The sequence below is a fragment of the Bos taurus genome, chromosome 5 (assembly GCF_002263795.3).
Source record: "Bos taurus isolate L1 Dominette 01449 registration number 42190680 breed Hereford chromosome 5, ARS-UCD2.0, whole genome shotgun sequence".
In the NCBI taxonomy this organism is placed as follows: Eukaryota; Metazoa; Chordata; class Mammalia; order Artiodactyla; family Bovidae; genus Bos; species Bos taurus.
In genome coordinates, this window is record NC_037332.1 from 67,469,418 (window position 1) to 67,489,343 (window position 19,926).

General features: G+C 44.4%; 1 protein-coding gene across 1 annotated transcript in view; it reads right to left on the reverse strand.

Moving 5' to 3' along the window:
* Window positions 1–19,926, reverse strand: part of NT5DC3 (5'-nucleotidase domain containing 3) — a 64,378-nt gene that overhangs the window by 22,454 nt on the left and 21,998 nt on the right. The window contains exons 3-11 of the mRNA XM_002687532.6: window positions 14,956–15,030; window positions 14,436–14,491; window positions 8,772–8,862; window positions 7,681–7,815; window positions 5,439–5,499; window positions 4,593–4,695; window positions 4,349–4,450; window positions 1,609–1,690; window positions 369–455 (exon numbers count right to left, since the gene is read on the reverse strand). Of these exons, the coding sequence (XP_002687578.1) occupies window positions 369–455; window positions 1,609–1,690; window positions 4,349–4,450; window positions 4,593–4,695; window positions 5,439–5,499; window positions 7,681–7,815; window positions 8,772–8,862; window positions 14,436–14,491; window positions 14,956–15,030 (792 nt within the window). The remainder of the gene's footprint in view (window positions 1–368; window positions 456–1,608; window positions 1,691–4,348; window positions 4,451–4,592; window positions 4,696–5,438; window positions 5,500–7,680; window positions 7,816–8,771; window positions 8,863–14,435; window positions 14,492–14,955; window positions 15,031–19,926) is intronic.

The following is a 19,926-nucleotide window of genomic DNA, read 5'->3' on the forward strand; positions in this document are numbered from 1 at the left end:
ACTGATGTTTACAAGCTTTTACAGACCATTTGTATGTTTCTGATGCTTAATAAAGAAAGGAAAAGGAAAAAACACTGTCATTTATTTCTGACCTTTTTAAATGGAAAGACTTTTTTCTGAGTAAAGATTTTTTTCTGATAACCTGAGTAAATTGTTAATTTCCATCATTTTCCCAAAATTCCTCTACTTCATGACTCTGATTCATTTGGTTTGGTAAAATATGAGAAATTAAAGAAAAAGCAGCAAGAAATGTGGCCCAGTCCTCATTTTTATGAAAGCATGAAAATAGTCTTAAATAATAAATAAACTCCTCAATAAGTGGGCCTAACACTGTACCCAACAAAGAAATAGGAAATAAGATTTCTCACCGCCAGGTCACTATATATGTGGTCACCAAAATACAACACTTTGGAGCCCCTCCATCCAGTAAGCTTCAAAAATTCATATAAATTGCCCTGCAATAACAGAAAAATACAGGTGTTATATTGCATTATATGACAGATAAAAGGCCTGTACACCCCATGGCCCAAGATATCTACTTTTTTTTTTAAACTTAAAATATTTTTGCTTTTACAGTTTAAGTATCGAAATATTAAGATAAAAAACATTTATGTGAAATCTTTGAGCCCTTTCTTCTAAGTCAAATGCACTTTTCAGGAGGGATTCATATTGTATACCTTCTTAAGGATCTTTTTTTTACATTTAATATTCTGTAATTTATTGACCATGTCAATAAGTATTCGCCTGCCATGTAATTTCAGCAGCTGAGACCTACCCATGATTCGTTTCATCAATTATCTGATACTAGACATTTACCTTCCTACCTATTTTGTAAGTAACATCATGATAAACATTCTTTAGCAAAGCTTTAGCTACCTCTTAATAGTGTTCTTCAGCTAGCTACATCTTAATCATTTTCTTCCCCTAGCTTCCTAGATGGGGAATGGCTGTATCCAAGCTAATCTTTCAGGCCTAGAAAATATACTTAGTGCCAAATCCATCAGTCTGTTACATATACAACAGGTATAAGCCAGTTGGACAGTATATAATACAAGGAATGTACTACACAGTTCAAAAAAAACTATATCATGCTCTTCTGTAATTTTATGTTATAAATATTATACAAATATAAAATGTTAAAAGGATAAAATTTAAAAAACTAATTTCAGTAACACAAAAATGGACAGCGATTCAATCATTTACTCGACATGGGAGAGCTTTACGTGAAACCAAAATATATCAAAACTGTACCTGAAACACAGTTCATCAGGAAATAATTACTAATTGGGGCAAGACGCCATGTGATTAAACACTTCTTAAAGAGAAACTTCCATTTTACTACCGGCATTCTAAATTTTATATCCTACAGAAAAAATGCTTAAAAATATATTTTTTTAAAGCTGCTCAATTCTGAGTTAATTCACACAGAGCACATTGAAAATACATTGACTTAAGCTTAAATTCTGCCACCAAGTTACAAACAGTCGATTCAAGCAGAGCCCCCAGGACTGTGCCTGACTACGTGAGCCTCAGTGAATGCCAGCTGTGACATCCTTATAACTGATCACAAAGCACAGCGACTAAGAGGACAGACGGGTCACGAGATACCTGCTTGTAAATCTGGCCTTTCTGCAGCTTGTAGATCTTATCCCAGAGTAAGACACCTTTCTCATTCACCTTTCGGAAAGGTCTAACAACAGAAACAGGAAACGTTACCATGTGTGGTGGCAGTGCAGGCTGTGTGCTGGATGAAAGACTCCACGGTTACTCCCCGGAGAGAGAAACGAGCCCCACAACCCAAACCAAACCCCACCACCACGTTCCCCAGCCTCGTGCAAAACATCCCGTGCTGCAGACCACGGGACCCAGAAAGGGCTAGTGAAAAACTAACGCCAGAGTCAGATGAATCTGGAAAACACTGTGCACTAGACATGTCCCTCTTTAAAAGTTACTGGTGGTTCTGAAAAGCCCTCCTACAAAGAAACTTTCTTTAACCCAGATTTTCCAACCTTATTCAACCATGCAGACAACATTTTACCAAAAATAAAGCTTATAGAAATACTGCTTATTACATTCATCCAGCTTTGCATTTGAAATGCAGCCAGTCTAGATACAAGACACATCAGAGAATCGGGCATATTATTTTATGATGGAAAATAGGAAAAACAGAACAAAGGCCTCATTCCTCAACCTGGGTGTGCTACTCCAAAAAAAACACAAGGTTTATTTGTCCTTTTTCTTTATTTAGGTAATACTTATTTGAACTGCTTTTCTGGTGAGAAAAATATAAACTCACTGCAAAAAACATCTGGAAAATGTAGACAAATACAATAAAGAAAAAGAAAATCATCCATAATTCCAGTACCCAGGTAGAAACACATGAGTTCAGTCCATATCTTTTGGTCTTTATGTATCTTTCTCTTTTTTATGAATATAAAATGAGGATCATTTCTGGATACTGCTATGTATCTTCTCTTCTCCAAGGCTGTGAGCAATTTCCCATGTGATTCATACATCATTTTTTACAGTCAGGAGATATGTTCACTGCCTTTAAAAAAAAAAAACCTCATTTTTAATGACTGCATACTATCCTCTCATATGGATGTTTCTTCACCTTCATCATCATAAATAACAGAAGGATGAATACAGGGAGAGGATTTTTAATCCAGACATCTAGAGTGAGAGTGAGTGAGCCGTGCTGGGTTCCTCCAGGGAAAATCTAATAATCTAAGACATCATCCTGCCACTGTGCATAAACATGACACAGGAGGGAGGTCCATGGTGAAAGGGGAGATGAGGTCCTTCCCCTGACCACCTCCCTGAGATCCAAAAAGAAAAGGCCAGAGAGCATTTTATCAGTGACCAAGCAGCCAGGCAGTGATTACAGCTACAGGCACATCTACATCTAACTCTAAAACGTACAGATTGAACATTCTCTTAAATTCTCAGTCTCTGCACATGGTTCCTGGTTTTGCCTTTTCTTCCAGGAGTCACTGTGACACTCAGGAAACTGGAATTTAGCATCACAAGAGGAATTTAATCCACTCAACACTGACTACAGGACACCGAATTATCAAGCTTTAAATCACCTAGCATAGGAACTTCCCTGGCAGTCCAGTGGTTGAGATTTTTGCCTTCCGATGAAGAGGGTACAGGTTCGAGCCCTGCTCAGGAAACTAAGTTCCCATGTGCCTTGCAGCCAAAAACCAAAACATAAAACAGAAGCAATACAAATTCAAAAAAGATCTTCAAAATGGTCCACATCAAAAAGATCTTGAAAATAGAAAAAAGAAAAAAGACACATCCCATCATGGATATAGTGTTACTGTTAAAAAATAAATCACCTAGCAGAGCAGGGAAGACTGCATGGTTACCTATTGCAGGACAGAGAAATGTAGGTAAAAGTGTTTCAAATGTGGGCCATTACTACACAAATACGAATCATTCTTATAATCCCAGTGCAGTACCTCGCAATGCCACTGACATTTGGGGACGATGACTTCCCTGGTGGCTCAGATGGTGAAGAATCTGCCTGCAATGTGGGAGACCTATGTTTGTTTCTGACTTGGAAGATCCCTAGGCGAAGGGGATGGCTACGCACTCCAGTATTCTTGCCTGGAAAACTCCATGGACAGAGGATCGTGGCAGACTGAGCTACAGTCCATGCGTCACAAAGAGCTGGACACAACTGAGCGACTAATACACTCTTGGTGAACAGGTCAGTCCAGGATGTTAAAAAGACATTTTAGGACACTTGACCCTACCCTCACCCCACCCACCACTAAATGCTAAGAGTGCAACCCAAACTCCCATGCCTCTATTTCCCAAAGCTACCATGGCAGAAAGTCTTTATCTAAGTCTGGGTAGAGATTTACTCCATTTGATGCAAAACCTGTGTAGCAGAGAAGTTTTGCAAAATCTAAGGACACTTAGTGCACCATTTAGAGTTCTATTTAAGGAGCTACTCACCAGGTGGTTTGTTGTTGCTATTTTGTTACACTTCACAATGCATCCACAGAGAGAGATCTAATTTACTATGTAATGTTAAGTTTGGATTCTAACTGCTGTCCATCATTTTCTTAAGGACTGACTCATAGGACTGACTAGCCTGAGTTAAATTGAGAACTGTTTCAATAATAAGCTATCTGCTATGTACATACTCATCCTACCTTTATTCCAATTACTTGTTAGGAGGTTAATGTTAAGTATCAAAAGCTATAATGTCAGATGCTTGTGACTTTCCAATTGTATTTCACCAAGACACATTATCACAATATCACCAAGACACAGTTCAGTATTCAGAGTATCAGATGAATAAAATCTGGTCTCTAAAAAGACAGACACTTACCGCCGCTTATCGTTAAAGAAGTTGGGCTTCTCAGCCTGAACGATGACCACATCAAACAGGTCCCTCCAGTCTTTTCCAACAATATACCTCATCCCTTTGTCCCTAGAACAACATGGCAGCCAGGTTAGCCTAACATTAAAGGGATTAACTATTCTTGCGATTTTTTTCTTTCAAATTTTCCACTATTTAAATACACAGAACATCGGAAGTGAGCCAGAAACTAGGCAGGAAACACAGAACTTACACAAAGCTACTGGGGCTGTTGGTGATAAGAAACATCTTCTTGCCATGATCAGCCAGCTTGGCCAACACCGCACGGGTCTGCTCAGCATAGCAGATGTACTTTTCTAAAGAGCAAGAGGAAAACGCACACAGGGTTTCAGGGTGAAGTCAGCCAATCTGCAAGCACTTCCTAAAGGGGGCAAATGGATCCAGCACTGTCTGGGGCCTTCAAGACGCCTGGTTCAAGTCAGTATACTGGTGCCCAGTGAATCAGAAACCAAGACCTTGCCTCTTCAGTCTAAGTGGGAAAAACTTAAGTGGCTGTCACTGCCTGCTCCTCTAGAGTCAGGATTATGTCAACTTCTGAGACAAAGGGGAGGGAGACATGTGAGGTGCAAGGAGGCAAGGTCCCTGCACTGCACGCAGAAGAGGTACTGCGGGGGCTTCCCTGGTGATCCAGTGGTTAGGAATCTGCCGGCCAACGCAGGAGACACAGGTTCGATCCCTGGTCTAGGAGCTAAAATCCCCCATGCCACAGAGCAACTCAGCCCATGTGCTACAACTACTGAGCCTGCGCTCTAGAGCCCGTGAGCCACACTGAATCTTGGGTGCTTTACAGCCCTTGCTCCACAACAAGAAGACACTGCAATGAGAAGCCGTCAAACCCCAACCAGAGTAGCCTCCACTCGCCACAGCTAGAGAAAGACTGAACACAGCAATGAAGACCCAGCATAGCCAAAAATAAATTTTTTTCTTTTTTAAAGAAGAGCTACAGACCCTGCTCAGCACCTGGAGTGATATGCCTACAAAATTATACAACAAAAGGAAATGCTGATCTTTTGTTATGTACATAACATCTGGTACATACCAATATCTGCTTCAATTGCTCTGTACATGATTCCTTTGGTGTGCACGTCCCGAATTGAATCCTGTCAAAAGATAGGTTTTTAATCGGTCTGAGTATAACTGGGATAGTCTGAGCGAGAGGACAAGCGAAAGGTCATGTAGGATAATGTCTGTCTGCAGAGCCTGGCAACCAAGGCACTAAATGAAATCTACATTCTGGTCCATTTATCATGGACAGGAAGAAACTTAAGTTTCCATGGTGATAGCAGCAGGTTCCAGTGCAATTTTCAAAAGAGTCACTTGGAGGAGGCAATTTATGTGAACAATTCTGAATGAAGTCCCACAGGATGAACAGTCATTTATATGCCGAATGAGGACCAGGTAATTTCAGGTCACCAGACAAAGGGAAGGACTGCTGCTTTCCTCTTTGCACCCTTCTCTGGACCCCAACAACAGATTCTGTGCCCTAAAAAAAGAGGCAGAGACCAGTCGGATAGGATCCTCCTCTCTTCAGTGCTACCAAAAGGCAAGGAGCTGTCAAGGAGCTCAGAACGCAGGCAGAGCTTTGATCCAGCAGGCAGACACAAGGAAGAGCCTGGCAGAGCGGCAGCCTGATGCCTAGCACGTGTCAAAGCACAGCCCTGCTCTTAGGGGGGCTCTGAGCAGGTCTACTACATAGGTGGGCATTCCTGAAAGCACATCGAAACTTTCTGGAGCCTGTAGCAGAGGACTGGGCTGCAGGAAAAACTGGGCCATAAGAAATCCCATGGAGAGAGGAGTCTGGCGGGCTACAACTCATGAGGTTGCAAGAGAGTCAGACATGACTTAGTGACTAAACAACAACCACAAAACCTTGGAAAACTGATAGGTGCTTACTGTCAGGAACAAGCATCTCCTGATTGTAAACTCAACCTCAATTACCTTCCAGCAGAGGCCTGTTTCAACGGCACATCGGCAGAAGGCAGTGGTTAAGAGCAAGCCGATGTGCAGCTTCCTGGCCTGAAATCCAGGCTCTGCTACTTACTAACTGGATGTCCTTGGGCGACTTACTCAGCCTCTCTGTGCCTCAATTTCTCTATCTGTAAAATGAAGGCGATGATATCTCATGACATTCTTGTAAGGATTTGATTAATTAATAGGCATATAGTATTCAGAAAAATAGTGCCTGGAACACAGTACCTGAACACAGAACATAGTGCCTGAATACACAAATGTAGAGGTAGTTAACACTTCATAGTAAAAACTGAACTTTGTAGTAAACAACTTTCCTCTTGAATGCTAAGGGTTACATAACTCCAGTAATTCTTAAAACTTCTTAAAGATAAAGTATCTGTGTGAGCCTAAACAGAGAATGGAAATTAAATATTTAAATTTAGTTAAAACAATACCAAACTGGTATTGAGAAACTGTAATTCACCCTGTATTTTCTAAAACCCATGATTTGAGGCAGTCAATATTTAAACCTACCCATGAACACATAATAAAAACACTGTAGTATGTATATACAGATCTTCTAAAAGTCTGCATGCTCAGTCTCTCAGTTACGGCCGACTCTTTGGGACCCATGGACTGTAGCCCGCCAGGCACGTCTGTCCATGGCATTTTCCAGGCAAGAATACCAGAGCAGGTTGCCATTTCATTCTCCAGGGGATTGTCCTGACCCAGGGATTTAACCCTCAAATCTTGAGCCTCCTATATTGGCAGGTGGATTTTTTATCACTCCACCACCTGGGAAGCCCCTTTTAAAAATACAGATATTTAAATTTTATATATATAAAGATGCTTAGAAATATGCATTAAAAGTATATATTAAATAAGCAATATATAAACACATTTTTAAGTGCTGAAAAAAGCTCAGACAGCTTAAACAATGCATCTATAAACACAGGTAAATGTGAACATAAATTAAAATACATAAATACAAAATTATTTAAATGATGTGGGTATGTATATGCACACAGAAGTCTAGGTAACAAGTACCCTCTTCTTTTAACAAACAATTTGACTCATTTCTAATTCTCCTAACCCCTTTCTTAGGATTTCCAAGGTTAAATGGCAAATAAAAGAGATTCGAGACGAAGGACGATCTCAAACACCCAGCCGACAATGGAAGCCAGAGGATTTCCAAGGTTAAATAGCAAATAAAAGAGATTCAAGAGGAAGGACGATCTCAAACACCCAGCTGACAATGGAAGCCAGAGATTCTATTACTTCTGAGGAGCTGGAAGAGGTGCAGCATGGTGACCCCCCCATGTCTACACAACCTTGACATCTTTGTACAGGTGCACAGGTTCATAGTCGATGTTGTTCTTCAGAAAGTACTCGTTCACACAGGACAGCAGAGTCATCTCGGGCAGGGAGAAGATGTCCATGAACTGCTTCATGGTGTTTCCAGAACTCTGCAGACAGGGAGGGAGGCTTTAGCAAGGGAGCCAACACCACAGCAGACTTTACATCCACCCGGGGGATCCTGGTCATCAACATCTGGCTCCCTCCCCACAAGGAAAGAAAAACTCTAAGTAAAAAAGTTCACCCTGTTTCTTGTCCTTCATGGCAGAGCTGATGTCTCACTCTAAGTGCAAATGGGCTTTCCAAGGAAATGCCCTGACTTCCCCTCAAAAGTCTAGCCAGCCTTCCCTTTCTGTTCTCCTTTGGGTTCCATCCAATTTTCAGCTCACACTCTTTCATCATACACAGAGGAAAGGCAGTAAATTGATTTTTGCCCATGTGAATGACACAAAAAGCCACTAACTCTCCTGAATTTGAGCACCACCACTCCCACCCCGTCAAAAGCCCACATGGGAGCTTGGAAAAGAGCCTTTCCCTGAACACTTGCGATTTATAAGACTAAGTTTACCAGGTGACTAGGCATCTTCCTTGCATTTTGGTAACATAAATAAGAGACTGCATCTAACAGGACAAGAAGCAAAAATTCTAAGGCAAAGAGGACCACAGAAGTTAGAAAGGCAGAGGCCTCCCTTAGGCACAGAGCAGTGTGCTGCCTGCTCTTAATCTCAGGGGAGGCAGCAGCTGCTACAGTGACGACCCCAGTGACTCCTCCAGAGAGTGGGGACACGCCTGGGGAGGTGGTGGCAAATGGGGGAGGGCTACAAGGAAGGTGCAAAGAGCCTTCAGCAGGTAGGGAGGAAGGGCCGAGAAAGGAGAACCATGAAAGAACCCAGGAGCGACTCGAACATACTCACCTATCTCAAATCGAGGGTCTCTCAAAACACAACCTCAATTGCCTTCTTGAGTCCTTGTGAGCAGAGTCTAGTAGTTTAAGATCCTAAAGCTACCAGGCCACATTTTGTAAAGGAAAAAGATAGGTTACTTTAAATAAATAATTTCTCATTACCTTCCCATAGAAGTCGCTCATCTGTTCCAAAGGCACATGGGAACCCTCGTACATCTCAATGACCTCCTCATCGGGGACCACACTGAGGCCTCTGGGAAATCACAGGCAGGGCAGTTAGCATCAATTAGAGACAGACAGCAGCGATATTCAGACCTCCAGTGACTGCTGAAATTTTTCAACTGAGGTGCAAGACGCTGTTGTCACAAGGAAGCAGGAGGAGGTGCCACTGGTAACTGCTACAAATAACAGGCATGGTGCTGCTACTATTACTACTACTATCGTTCTGCTGGAAATGAGAGCAGGAAAGACAGTAGCTGACACCACATGGTACCCACTGAATGCCAGAAGTGAATTCCACAGTCATTCACTTCATTCTCAGCAGTCTAAGGAGTGAGGCACTATTATTCTTCCCAATTTCCAGCAGAAGCCACCAAAGCATAGAAAGGTCACAGATCCTGCTCCAGGCACCAAAGTAGAAAGTGCTGGGTCAGGACTGGCTCCTGGGCTCTGCAACCACCACATCACACTGCCTCCTTTAACAAGGCACACGGTCTCCTAATGACTTGCTTCGGGTGGGTTTTTTTTTAATGTTTTAACTACGTTAGGGGGAGAGGCTGGTCTGTCCCCATCACTCTCCTGCCCTCCGACGCTCTACCCTAAGAAGATTAGTGCTGACGCAGAAAGAGTCAGGCAGCAGGCTCAGGCGGACTAACCCCCACGGTCAGGATGCCGGACACCACCTCTAGCAGGGAATGATCCCAAATGCTGTATCACAGTGAGGGCCAGGTTCCCCATCTGTAAAAAGCAGAGGTAACATGCACCACCGGCCTGCTTCTGCGGGCTGCACCAGAATCTGTAAATGAATCCAGCTCATCCGAACAGAGGGAACAAACACTATGGCGTGAGTGGCCCAGATTCTACCCCTGCCTCTGGCGCCTGTGCTGCGAGCAGGTGCTTTCACCTGCAACTTAATGGTCTCAGACGTCCTCCCCTGGAATCGCCTCTAGAGCACTGTGAAGGGAAACGTCTGCTCCCCGCCCCCTTCTCTAAGGAGAAGGCACCAGAGAAACAGACACCAGTGGTGAGGAAACCACAGAATGAATGATGGCAATACCAGGCCGTGCTACAGTCGGTGTAAAAATAACTCAGCTCGAATTTCAGTTACTCATACAGCTTATCACACAAAATCACTGGTCAATATTTAAGTACATATAAAACATAATTTATATTTGACATGTAACTTTAATGAAAACATCATCTCGGCCTCTTTCCTCCATTCTCCACTCTTGTCTTACTTTTTAAAATATCCAAGGAGATTCACTGATGTTTTGCGTCCGACCTTGATTAACTTGAAACAACTACTGGCCTTTGAAAACAAAAAAGCACTGTGCTTCCCTTCCATCTTTACTCCAGAAATCAGATAAGACACCGGGACCACACCAGCTTCTTCTAGACAGTGACCCTGGAAAACCACTCTGGCTAAAGCAGCAGCAGTAAGCAGTAAACACCCTGAAGGATCTAACACCTAGAAAGAGACTCAACACAGTAAAAAGGAACTCTGCTGGGTGAATTACCTTTCTTTCCCCACACGAGGACACTTCCAGTCCTTCAGCAGCCACTGCCACCTCCAGGACACATGTCCAGGCATGTGGCCACAAAAACCACAGCTTTAAGGTCCACATAACCAAGTATCAGCTCAAAAGATGCACTGAACTCAGTGGGCCACACTCAGCTGAATTCTGCTGCAGGCAGTACCCACAACACACAGACCTGCTGGAGCCGGGCTCGGATGGACAGTCAACTGCACCTGCATGTGGCCTAAACCAGAGCTGAAGTCACAATGAAAACTACTTTACACACCCCGTGTGTTTCTGAGAAATACAGGGTAGGAGCACAGATCTGAACGAGTCTGCCCTGGGTTCAAGTCCCAGCTCCCTCAACTGCTAAGGGATTACCTGGACGAGGAACAAGTAATTTAACCTCTTTGGGTCTTAGTGTCATTTTTTAAATGAGCAGCAAAACCAGTACCCAATTCCTGGTGCTGCTGAGAAGATTAAATGAGTTGCTATAAAGAGAACGGCACCCAGTGCCTGAGAAGCGCCATCCAGGTTCCGCACTATGGCTACGGTGGGAACAACCCTAGCTTTTCACCAGATTCCTAAAGAGACTTAAAATGTGGGTGCTAAACAGGCCTGTGGTGGGAAGTCAGTCTCCCCCTCGGCCCAGCAGTGCTCACGTGCACAGCCCACATGCAACCTGAAAGCCACCCAATGGAGGGGACGCAAGGGCACGGGGCTCAGAGGGGAGCGAGGCTGAGGTGTGAGCGCTCTTCCCCTCCTTCTGCTCACTCATTATCCCTTCAGAGGGCCGAGAGGAGGAAAGGGACATTTTCCCAGGTGCCGCTGGGAAAGAACTCACCTGCCAATGCAGGAGCTGTAAGAGACACAGGCTCGATTCCTGAGTCAGGAAGATCCCCTGGAGGAGGAAATGGCAACCTACTCCAGTACCCTTGCCTGGAGAATCCCATGGACAGAGGAATCCGGTAGGCTACAGTGCACAGGGTCACAAAGGGTCAGATATCACTGAAGCAACTTAGCGCACATGATGTTCCAAGCCTGCTCTAGTCCAAACAACCAGCCACCCTGAGGTGGGTGTTGGAATCATGCCCATTTTAGAGAGCAGCAGGGGTAGGGTTCACACTCAGGAAGTGTGACTCCAGAGCCACACGCACACCCCTGCTGCCTCAGCCGCCACACCCCCTTCTCAGCACTGAGGCCCCAGCGATCTTCCCAGGACCTCAACCTGAGCACTCCTTCCCTTTTAAATGCCTCAGTGGCCCCTCCTACCTAGTCCAATCCATACCTCTAACATAATAGACAATTTATCTGGAGAAGAAGGAACAAGGTAATTAGGAGCCACAGGATGGTGTGGCCCAGAAGAGAGGAAAGAAAGACCATGTCAAGCTGAGAGGGTGAGGAGAAGCCTTGCCACCTGTCAGCCATGCAGAAAGATGAGTGAGATTTCAAGAAGCAGAAAGGAAGGAAAACCGCATCCTGGAAGAATGCCAGCCTGCACAGATGCAGAGCAGTGAAAAGGAGAACTCAGAGGAAAGGTATTTATCTGCTATTTGCACAAATCTGGCATCCACTCCCTCTGAGACTGGCTGAAACTGTTAGAAAGAATAACTCCCTTTCTCTGCTTGACCTGGAGCTGAGGGTGGAAGCCTGGTACTGCCAGGGTTCACCACGTGGAGGTGCCTGCTGTGAGCAAACCCAGACAGGAGGAGTGTCAAGAGACAGAAAGAGCACTGACAACAACCATTTGGGCCTCTGGAGCCAGCTACACCTGCAACCAGATCTGTCCCTGGACTACACCATTAGTGAGTCCAGACTGGGTTTTTGTTTATGCCAGCTTGAGTTGTGTCTCAGTCACTTGCAACCAAGAGTTTTAACCAATCAAGGAAGTGAAGGAGCTGTGTATGGAAGAGGAGAAAGCTAAGGGTTTGTTTAGAGAAGGTTGATGGAATATTTAAGAGATCTGGGCTCTATTTCTTAGACAATGGGGAGCCATCCAGGATTCAGAAGAGACAAGGGGGTTATTGAAGGCAATGCTTTAGGTAAATCAGTCTAGCAAAACGTCCAGTCTGTGGGCTGTGCTGCAAAAAACCACAGGAGCCCAGGAGAGAAGGGGTAAGTGTCTGAGTCCAAAAGCAGATGGCAGACAGATTCGAAAGATCCGCTGAAGACTACCAGGTAACCCTCAGACATTCAGAAACGCTGCACATGGCCCAAGAGCACAGTCAGGAGCCAGACTGTCTGGGTCTGAATTCTACTTCCGTGTGGCCTTGGGCAAGTTACTGATTAACATCTCTGGGACCAATAGCAGTACCTACCTTATAAGATTATTTTGAGGATCAAATGAGTTAACTCAAAACCCTTACGGCAGTATCTGTTGCACTGCAAAACTCAACATTGTTGAGTTGCTATTTATTATTACTACTACTATTATTATTTGCATCATCACCACCACCTCTTCTCCCTCTTGAAACACCATTAAAATGACAGTAAAAGATAAATTGCTCAAAAGGTCAAAGGAAATGAGAGCAAAGACATCAGCACATAAGACATTTCAACATGTTTTTGGAAAACAGTTGGTAAAAGGAGGCCCCTTACTCAACAACATTGAGAACAGAGCCTGCAATGGGACCCCAAAGAGAGGAACTCATGAACCACCACAGATCCCCAGAAAGACTCAGCCATAAGAGGCACCAGGAAGCTACTGTAGGATGTGCTCTAGCAAAATGAGGGAGTAAAGTTAGAAAGAGGAAGAGATGAGAGCCAGGAAACAGAAAAAGTAGCAAACTTAAGTCCCTGGATGAGCAATCAGAGCAGATCAGAGTAGGAGGCAGTAGTCAAAAAAAAAAAAAGTGAGAGATTATGTAAAACATTTGAGTTGTGGGGAAATAAATGCCTGCTTGATATCTGTGAAGGAACATTTAGGGAAAAAACTAGATAGCTACATAGGAAACTAAGCAAATAAAAACTGAGGTTATTATTAAACCTAGGAAAAACCAAATGCTGCACAAGAAAGAGAACAGTGCACTACTTGCTTAAGAATGAACACGACCTGTGGAATCATAATGCAAACAAGATGGTGAAGCAAGCAGAGAGGGATCGTAATGAGGTTAGGAAAATGAGGCTGGAGACAGGGCTGCATGTGCGGGAGGGCCAAGTCCTCAGTCCTCACAGCAGGGACAATGTCCAGAATTAATAAGTTAGGAAACAGAAGTATGAGCACATTATTTAGGAACAGAAAGAAAATACCAAATATTTATACATATGTATAAATGTATAAATATTTATACATATGGTAAAGAACCTGCCTTCAATGTTGGAATCCTGGGTTTGATCCCTGGGTTGGGACGATCCGCTGGAGAAGGGAAAGGCTACCCACTCCAGTATTCTAGCCTGGAGAATCCCATGGACAGAGGAGCCTGGTGGGCTACAGTACATGGGGTCACAAACAGCCAGACACGACTGAGTGACTAACACTTTCACTTTCACATACCTATATACACACACACACAAACCACAATCCTCAACAGCATCCCCAAATTTGAGAATTAGAAAAGGCAAAACCCTTTATTTCAAAGTTACAAAGATCTCTCACTGAGCTCAGTACTTCTACTAATTCTAATAAACAGGAAGAAAAGAGACAATGTTCAAACTACTCAACTATCACGGTGGGAACAACCTGCCTCCACCATCCTTCCCCACCTCCTCTGCAGGACCCTCACTCAGGGGGCCACCATCGCCTCTGGAGAGCTCGCCCTCCCCAGAGTCCTCCAAAGTGGCCCCCAGTGGCCTGAGCACACAGCCATCGTAGCCTGGGTCACTGTGGACTGCACGCACTGGTTTCCTTGTGTGGATTCCCACCTACATTCCAAGCCCCTTGAGGACATCCTCACAAGCCAAACCATTAGCATCTAACACGGTAGTGGCCCGATCAATGTTCCTGAATGACGGATGGAGCGGGCAAATGAATGAATGCTTTACAGATACACACTGCAGGCCCCCAACACTAAACAGTGAGGGAGTCTTGAAAGCCAAAGCACTTTGCTTACTTGAAGGGGAGGGGGTTAAATTTACCTCCTCCTACTCTTACCTGTAGACGGTTCCCAGCTGGATATAATGAAAAGCATCGATCTTCATCAAGACCGCCTTCAAAAACACAAGCACATGCAGGTAAATTAACGCACCACAAATTGCACATTTAATGAAAGTTCCAGGTGTCACTGTGAATCCTATCAACATTAAGTCATCATACACAAAGAAACACTGTATGTTTTTGAAAGGTTTGCTTGCTAATTAAAGCACTGTGCAGCCCATTAAGGAAATGACCTGTCTGCAAAAAAAAAAAAATATGACAACCAGCTTCTCCTCAAAACATCGAAATTGACTATTTGGACATAAGTAGTATTGCCCAGAGGCTAAATGCATTCATGCTCTTCCAATATACAGTCTCCTGAAAAAGACTTCATCCAAAAGTGTTTTGCACTTTTAGTTCTGCAGCCCCAGAGAATATAATTTCAAATCAATTCATGCATGCAGCAAAGAAAAGCACCAAGAATACATTTTATTCCCGAACGTGCTAAACTGTAGAAAAACATGAGAATTACACCTACCCGCTGCACGTCATAATGCAGTCCACGAATTGCAAAGTTTGGGTCATACTCATACTTCCTGATTTCCACGGGATACTAAGAAGGAAGAAAGGAACTGGTTTTAGCTAATGATGTACTAAGGTCGAGGTCAAGATAGCATCCACACTTGGCCTTTGTTCGGAGGTTGAGGAGGCTGGTGCACCTGGGTAGGAAGCTGTGGTCAGAAAAGATGGACCGCAGCTGGCCTCCTGCTTCAGGCCAAGTGCCTCCGGGCCACAGAGCCCCCTCCTCTTTATCTGCCCACACACAGGGAAGGCCTCAGCCCCCCAACCTCCCCAGTCTTATATTCTCCCCTCAGCTGCAGGAATCCCTTGGCCATCCATACAGCCTTCCTCCCCCTGGGGCCAGAGACATCCTCTCTCAGCACATGGTTCCCTGTTATGGCTCCAATGCTGGTTCAGAACGCGTGGCCTGGCTCCCCTGCTATTTCCTAGTCATAAACTTGTCCCTCCCACTACACAAAAATCCCAGCCCCTTCTTTTTTTTTTTTTTTCCAGCCCCTTCTTTATCCACTACTTTCCTCTCTCCCCAGATCTCAGAAGTAGAATACCAGTGACCCCACTGGTAGCAGGCCCCACCATGCCCATTAACAGAAGGGACCTCAGAGACTTCTAATGAGACAACCTGGCCCAGGCCACACAGCAGGGATGTGGAGGGGCATGGGGGTCAGGGTCTCCCCACTGCCCCTGCGCTCAGAACATGGACCTACCAGCCAGAATATCCACTCCTGAGTCCAGGGAGGCTGTGTCCCCACGATCTCCCAATCATGATGGAATCTGCTTATGTAAAGGCCTAGACAACCATCAACCAGCACAGCAGCCCCTCTGCGTGACTGCACTGCCATCTCCTCGTGCACAGCCAAGGTCACGCGTGTGCGAGAACACCTCCTGGAATCACCAGGCTGACCCACACGCAATGAGTAATTCCAGCCAAACTGCAGGGAGCGCTGAGTCAAATGTCACATTTGAGCTCATTTATCTAACACCCTTCACATGTGCCAAGAAATCACTCAATGCTATTTCCACTCCTGGGCGTTTCCAAGAATCCTGCACACAGTGTATGGTCCTTCATTTTTACTAATACACTTCACACACAGACACACATACACGGAAACTCTGGTTGGGAACACTGTTAACAGTAACATCTAGTCGAGGAAGTCAAAGACGCTCCCATCAGCCAGGAAGTGACACATTTCTCCAATGACCTATGGCTAGATTTTCTGGACTCATAGAGCTTAGAAAGTGCCTACCAGCCAGAAAAACATGACTCACCCAACGTGTCATGAAAATGACTGGTGTCCCTGACAGCAGAAGAACTATAAACAATAAAAGACCTTTACTTGGGGTTTTATTAAAAAATCTTCTGATTTGGGCTTTGTCTGGGTTTCCTTCAGTTCCTAGATTTGTTCTCATTCTGAGTGCAATCTGGACAGGCTAGTGTGTGCAGGCAAAGATCAAAGTTTCCCCTTAAAATGCTACAGAACTGTCCTTTACAGCTTTAAGTAAAGTTAATACTAAAATGCTGCAGAGAAACCCAGCAATTCCCTGTGCATAATTTCTAAAATTCTGTAGCCTGTCCACATGGCCCCCTTCCTGGATAATCAATCACGGAGCTCTGGAAAGAGCTGCGAACCTCCACATTACAACACTGCCTGTGAGTTCCTGAGGTCCCAATGCCTATAAATATGATATATCTGCTTTTCAGAGGTCTCAGTTTGATATTTAAAGTAACCTAAATTATGAGTCTAATTAGAGGAGAGCAAAAGCGTATAGAAACAAAGTTCTCCAAGATCCACAAAGAATATGAAGCCAGGACAAAACTACCTGCATCATGATACTCTCTTAACAGGTGGAATTCAACGAGTATGTCAAGTGTTTACTGAGCATGTACCTTGTGCCAAGGCCTAGGAATGCAGTAGTGAACAAAACTGACACCATCAGGACTTCCCTTGCGGTCCAGTGGTTAAGACTCTGAACTTCTGCCACAGGGGGCATGGGTTCGATCCCTGGTCAGGGAACTAACATCCTGTATGCTGTGCGGCATGGCCAAAAAAATTAAAACAATAACAACATATCAAAAAAAAATTTTTTAAACTGACACCATCTCTGCCCCTAAGAAGTTTCCATCCTATGGTGGGCAGGCAAAACAAATCAACACTTGTACAGTGCTTCATAGTGGTAAGTAAAGGGTTTGGAAATCTGGCGGAAAAAAAAAAATAAAGAGCAAGGCTTCAGGCTACCCGGAGCCAGGCAGGACATTCCACCAGAGGAACTGGAAAGCACAGAGGCCCAAAGGTAGGAGCGTGTGTGGCGGTTCAAGGAGTAGCCAGGTGCCTGCTGTGGTTGGAGCGCAGTGAAAGCAGGTGGGAGGAGGCGAGGCGGGTGAGGAAGCCAGGGTCCAGGAGCACTGGAGGCCTTCAGTGTCACTCCAAGCGTGATGGGAAGGCTCGGGGGGATTCTGAGTCCACAAGTGAAATGACTAGTGTTTAAAGGTTCACTCTTGCTGCCGAATGGAGAACAGACTAAGGGGCATGAATGGAAGCGAGGGGCCTAGTTTAAGGCTACTGCACCATCGGGTGGGAGGTGATGGTGGCGTAGACCAGGGTGGAGGCAGCGCGGGAGGTGAGAAGTGGATGGAGGCAGGACATATTTCCATTGAATATTCTTCTGAATGAGTGAAAAGAGAGCTCACAGCTGCAGAGACTAACTTCCTCTCATACAGTGCAGCACCCGAAGGGAGATTAAGAGTCATCCCTGGTTCGGGAAGATTCCACGTGCCATGAAGCCACAATTACTGAAGCCTGCACCCTAGAGTCCGTGCTCCACAACAAGAGAAGTCACTGCAACGGGAAGCCTGCGTACCACAACGAAGGGTAGCCCTCCCCCGCCCACCCCACCCCACCCCACCCCTACCACCCCATCCGCCCCCCTCACTGCAGGGACAGAGAGCCTGCATGCAGCAGTGAAGACCCACCACAGCCGAAAAAATAAATAAATCTTTAAAAAAAACTCTCACTCTCTTTTAACAAAAGACGAGAGAATGGATAATTATGAAGAGGCTGGAACATTCACATCTGCTTTTAGGGAAGATGCTAAATTGCAAACTTGCTGCTCTATTACTGGGCATCTCAAAAGCAGATGTCTCTCATCTTCTCAAGTACTTTTAGTCTTTAGCAGAAAAAAAAAAATGGAACCACACTCAGTGCTTCCAACAGCATCGTGGAAGAATCATTTCAGATCCAAAACCAGAGAAAAATTTGCATAAGCATAATTGCCTCTATTAATATGTCTGATATAATTAGTGTTAGGACATACTTCTTTTATTAAAGCAACAAACAGACATAATGGGAATGAAATTTCAACTATCTTAAATCAAGAAGCTTTTCCAATCAGAATGAGTATACCTTTATTTCATCCCTCTTTGCCCTCAAAGTTCATAAATTTTTAATCTTCATGAATATTTTATTTTTATGTGAACAATAAACCCATAGGATAGAAAGAAAAGGTGTTACTAATCCCACAAGGGCCAATGTAAACAGAAGACAGCATCTGTGCCTTGCAAACAGACAGACTGAAGTTCAAATTCGAGGACTTCCCTGGTGGCCCAGTGGTTAAGACTCCACCCTTCCAATGCAGGGGGCACAGATTTGACCCCCAGTTGGGGAACTAAGATTCTACACGCCATGTGGTTTGGCCAAGAAATAAATAAATCAATGAATTTTTTTTTGTAAGTTCAAATTCTGGTTCTGCCTTCTTTCTTGTCTTGTGGCTTTGAACTACTAGCTGGACTCTGTAAGTCTCAGTTTGCTCAACTGTAAAACAGAGACACTATCTGTCTGCAGGGCTGTCACGCAGATTAGCAATAACAGTAACAACAGCTAATAACAGTAGTAATAGTTAACCTTTAATGAGTGTTTTCTATGTGCCAGGCACTTCACATAAATCAACTCCTTTAATTATGACAATAACATTGTGAGGAAAGTACTACTGCTGTGCCCATTTCACAGAGGACAATACTGAGGCCCAGAAGCATTAAGTCTGTTACTCAAGATTACCTAAAGGATAAGTAGTAAAAGCCAGGATTCAAAATCCAGAAGTCAGGCTCCAGAGCCTGTGCTTTTGGCACTGAGCAGACAATGAACAGACGGGGTGCTGTTAGCATAATGACTTTCATTTTATAAGTAATATCACAGCAATGATATTTTATTTTTTTTAATGAGTTTTATACGTAATGTCACAGCAAACACTGCAGACGACCTAGAATTCAAACACCAGCTACGGTGCAAGACCCCTTCAGCTCGGAGTGCAAGACTCTCCAGCAGGGAGGTGGAGAGATGGTGGGGCGAGCTGGCAGACAGGCCAGCAAGGGCAGGACCACCTCACTCTTACTGTGCTGCCATCCTCAAAGTCAAGGGAAAGGTCCGTAGGTTATATCGAAGAGAAGGGAATCTCTTGAACAAATGGAGACATGCAGCTGGGTGAAGAGTAGCTAGATGAGTTTACCTCTGATCGAGTGGCCATAACTAAAGAGAGCCTGGTGGATGAGGGAATGTTACTTTGGGCAAGCACCATTTCTGCATTGTGAATAAGGACAGATGAGTTTCTTATTAATCCCACTGACAGCCAAAAGCTGAGGGGAATCAGGAAATACACTGCATCAAATGGCAAGGACCCAGAACTTATGGACCCTTTAACAACAGTACTGAAGGTCTGCTATCCAGAACCAGGAAGCCGATGGTCACCCCCTGTTCCACACTAGTCAGACCCCACCTGCAGGAACAGCTTCAGTTTGGAGCCTCATACTTGAGGGGGATAAACCAGAGGACACACAAAATGATGAAAAAGAAAGGAGGTCAAAGGGGAATGGCTGGGAAAACCAAGAATAATCCAACTGGGAAAAGAGAAGACCGGAGGGCATAACAGTCCATTATAA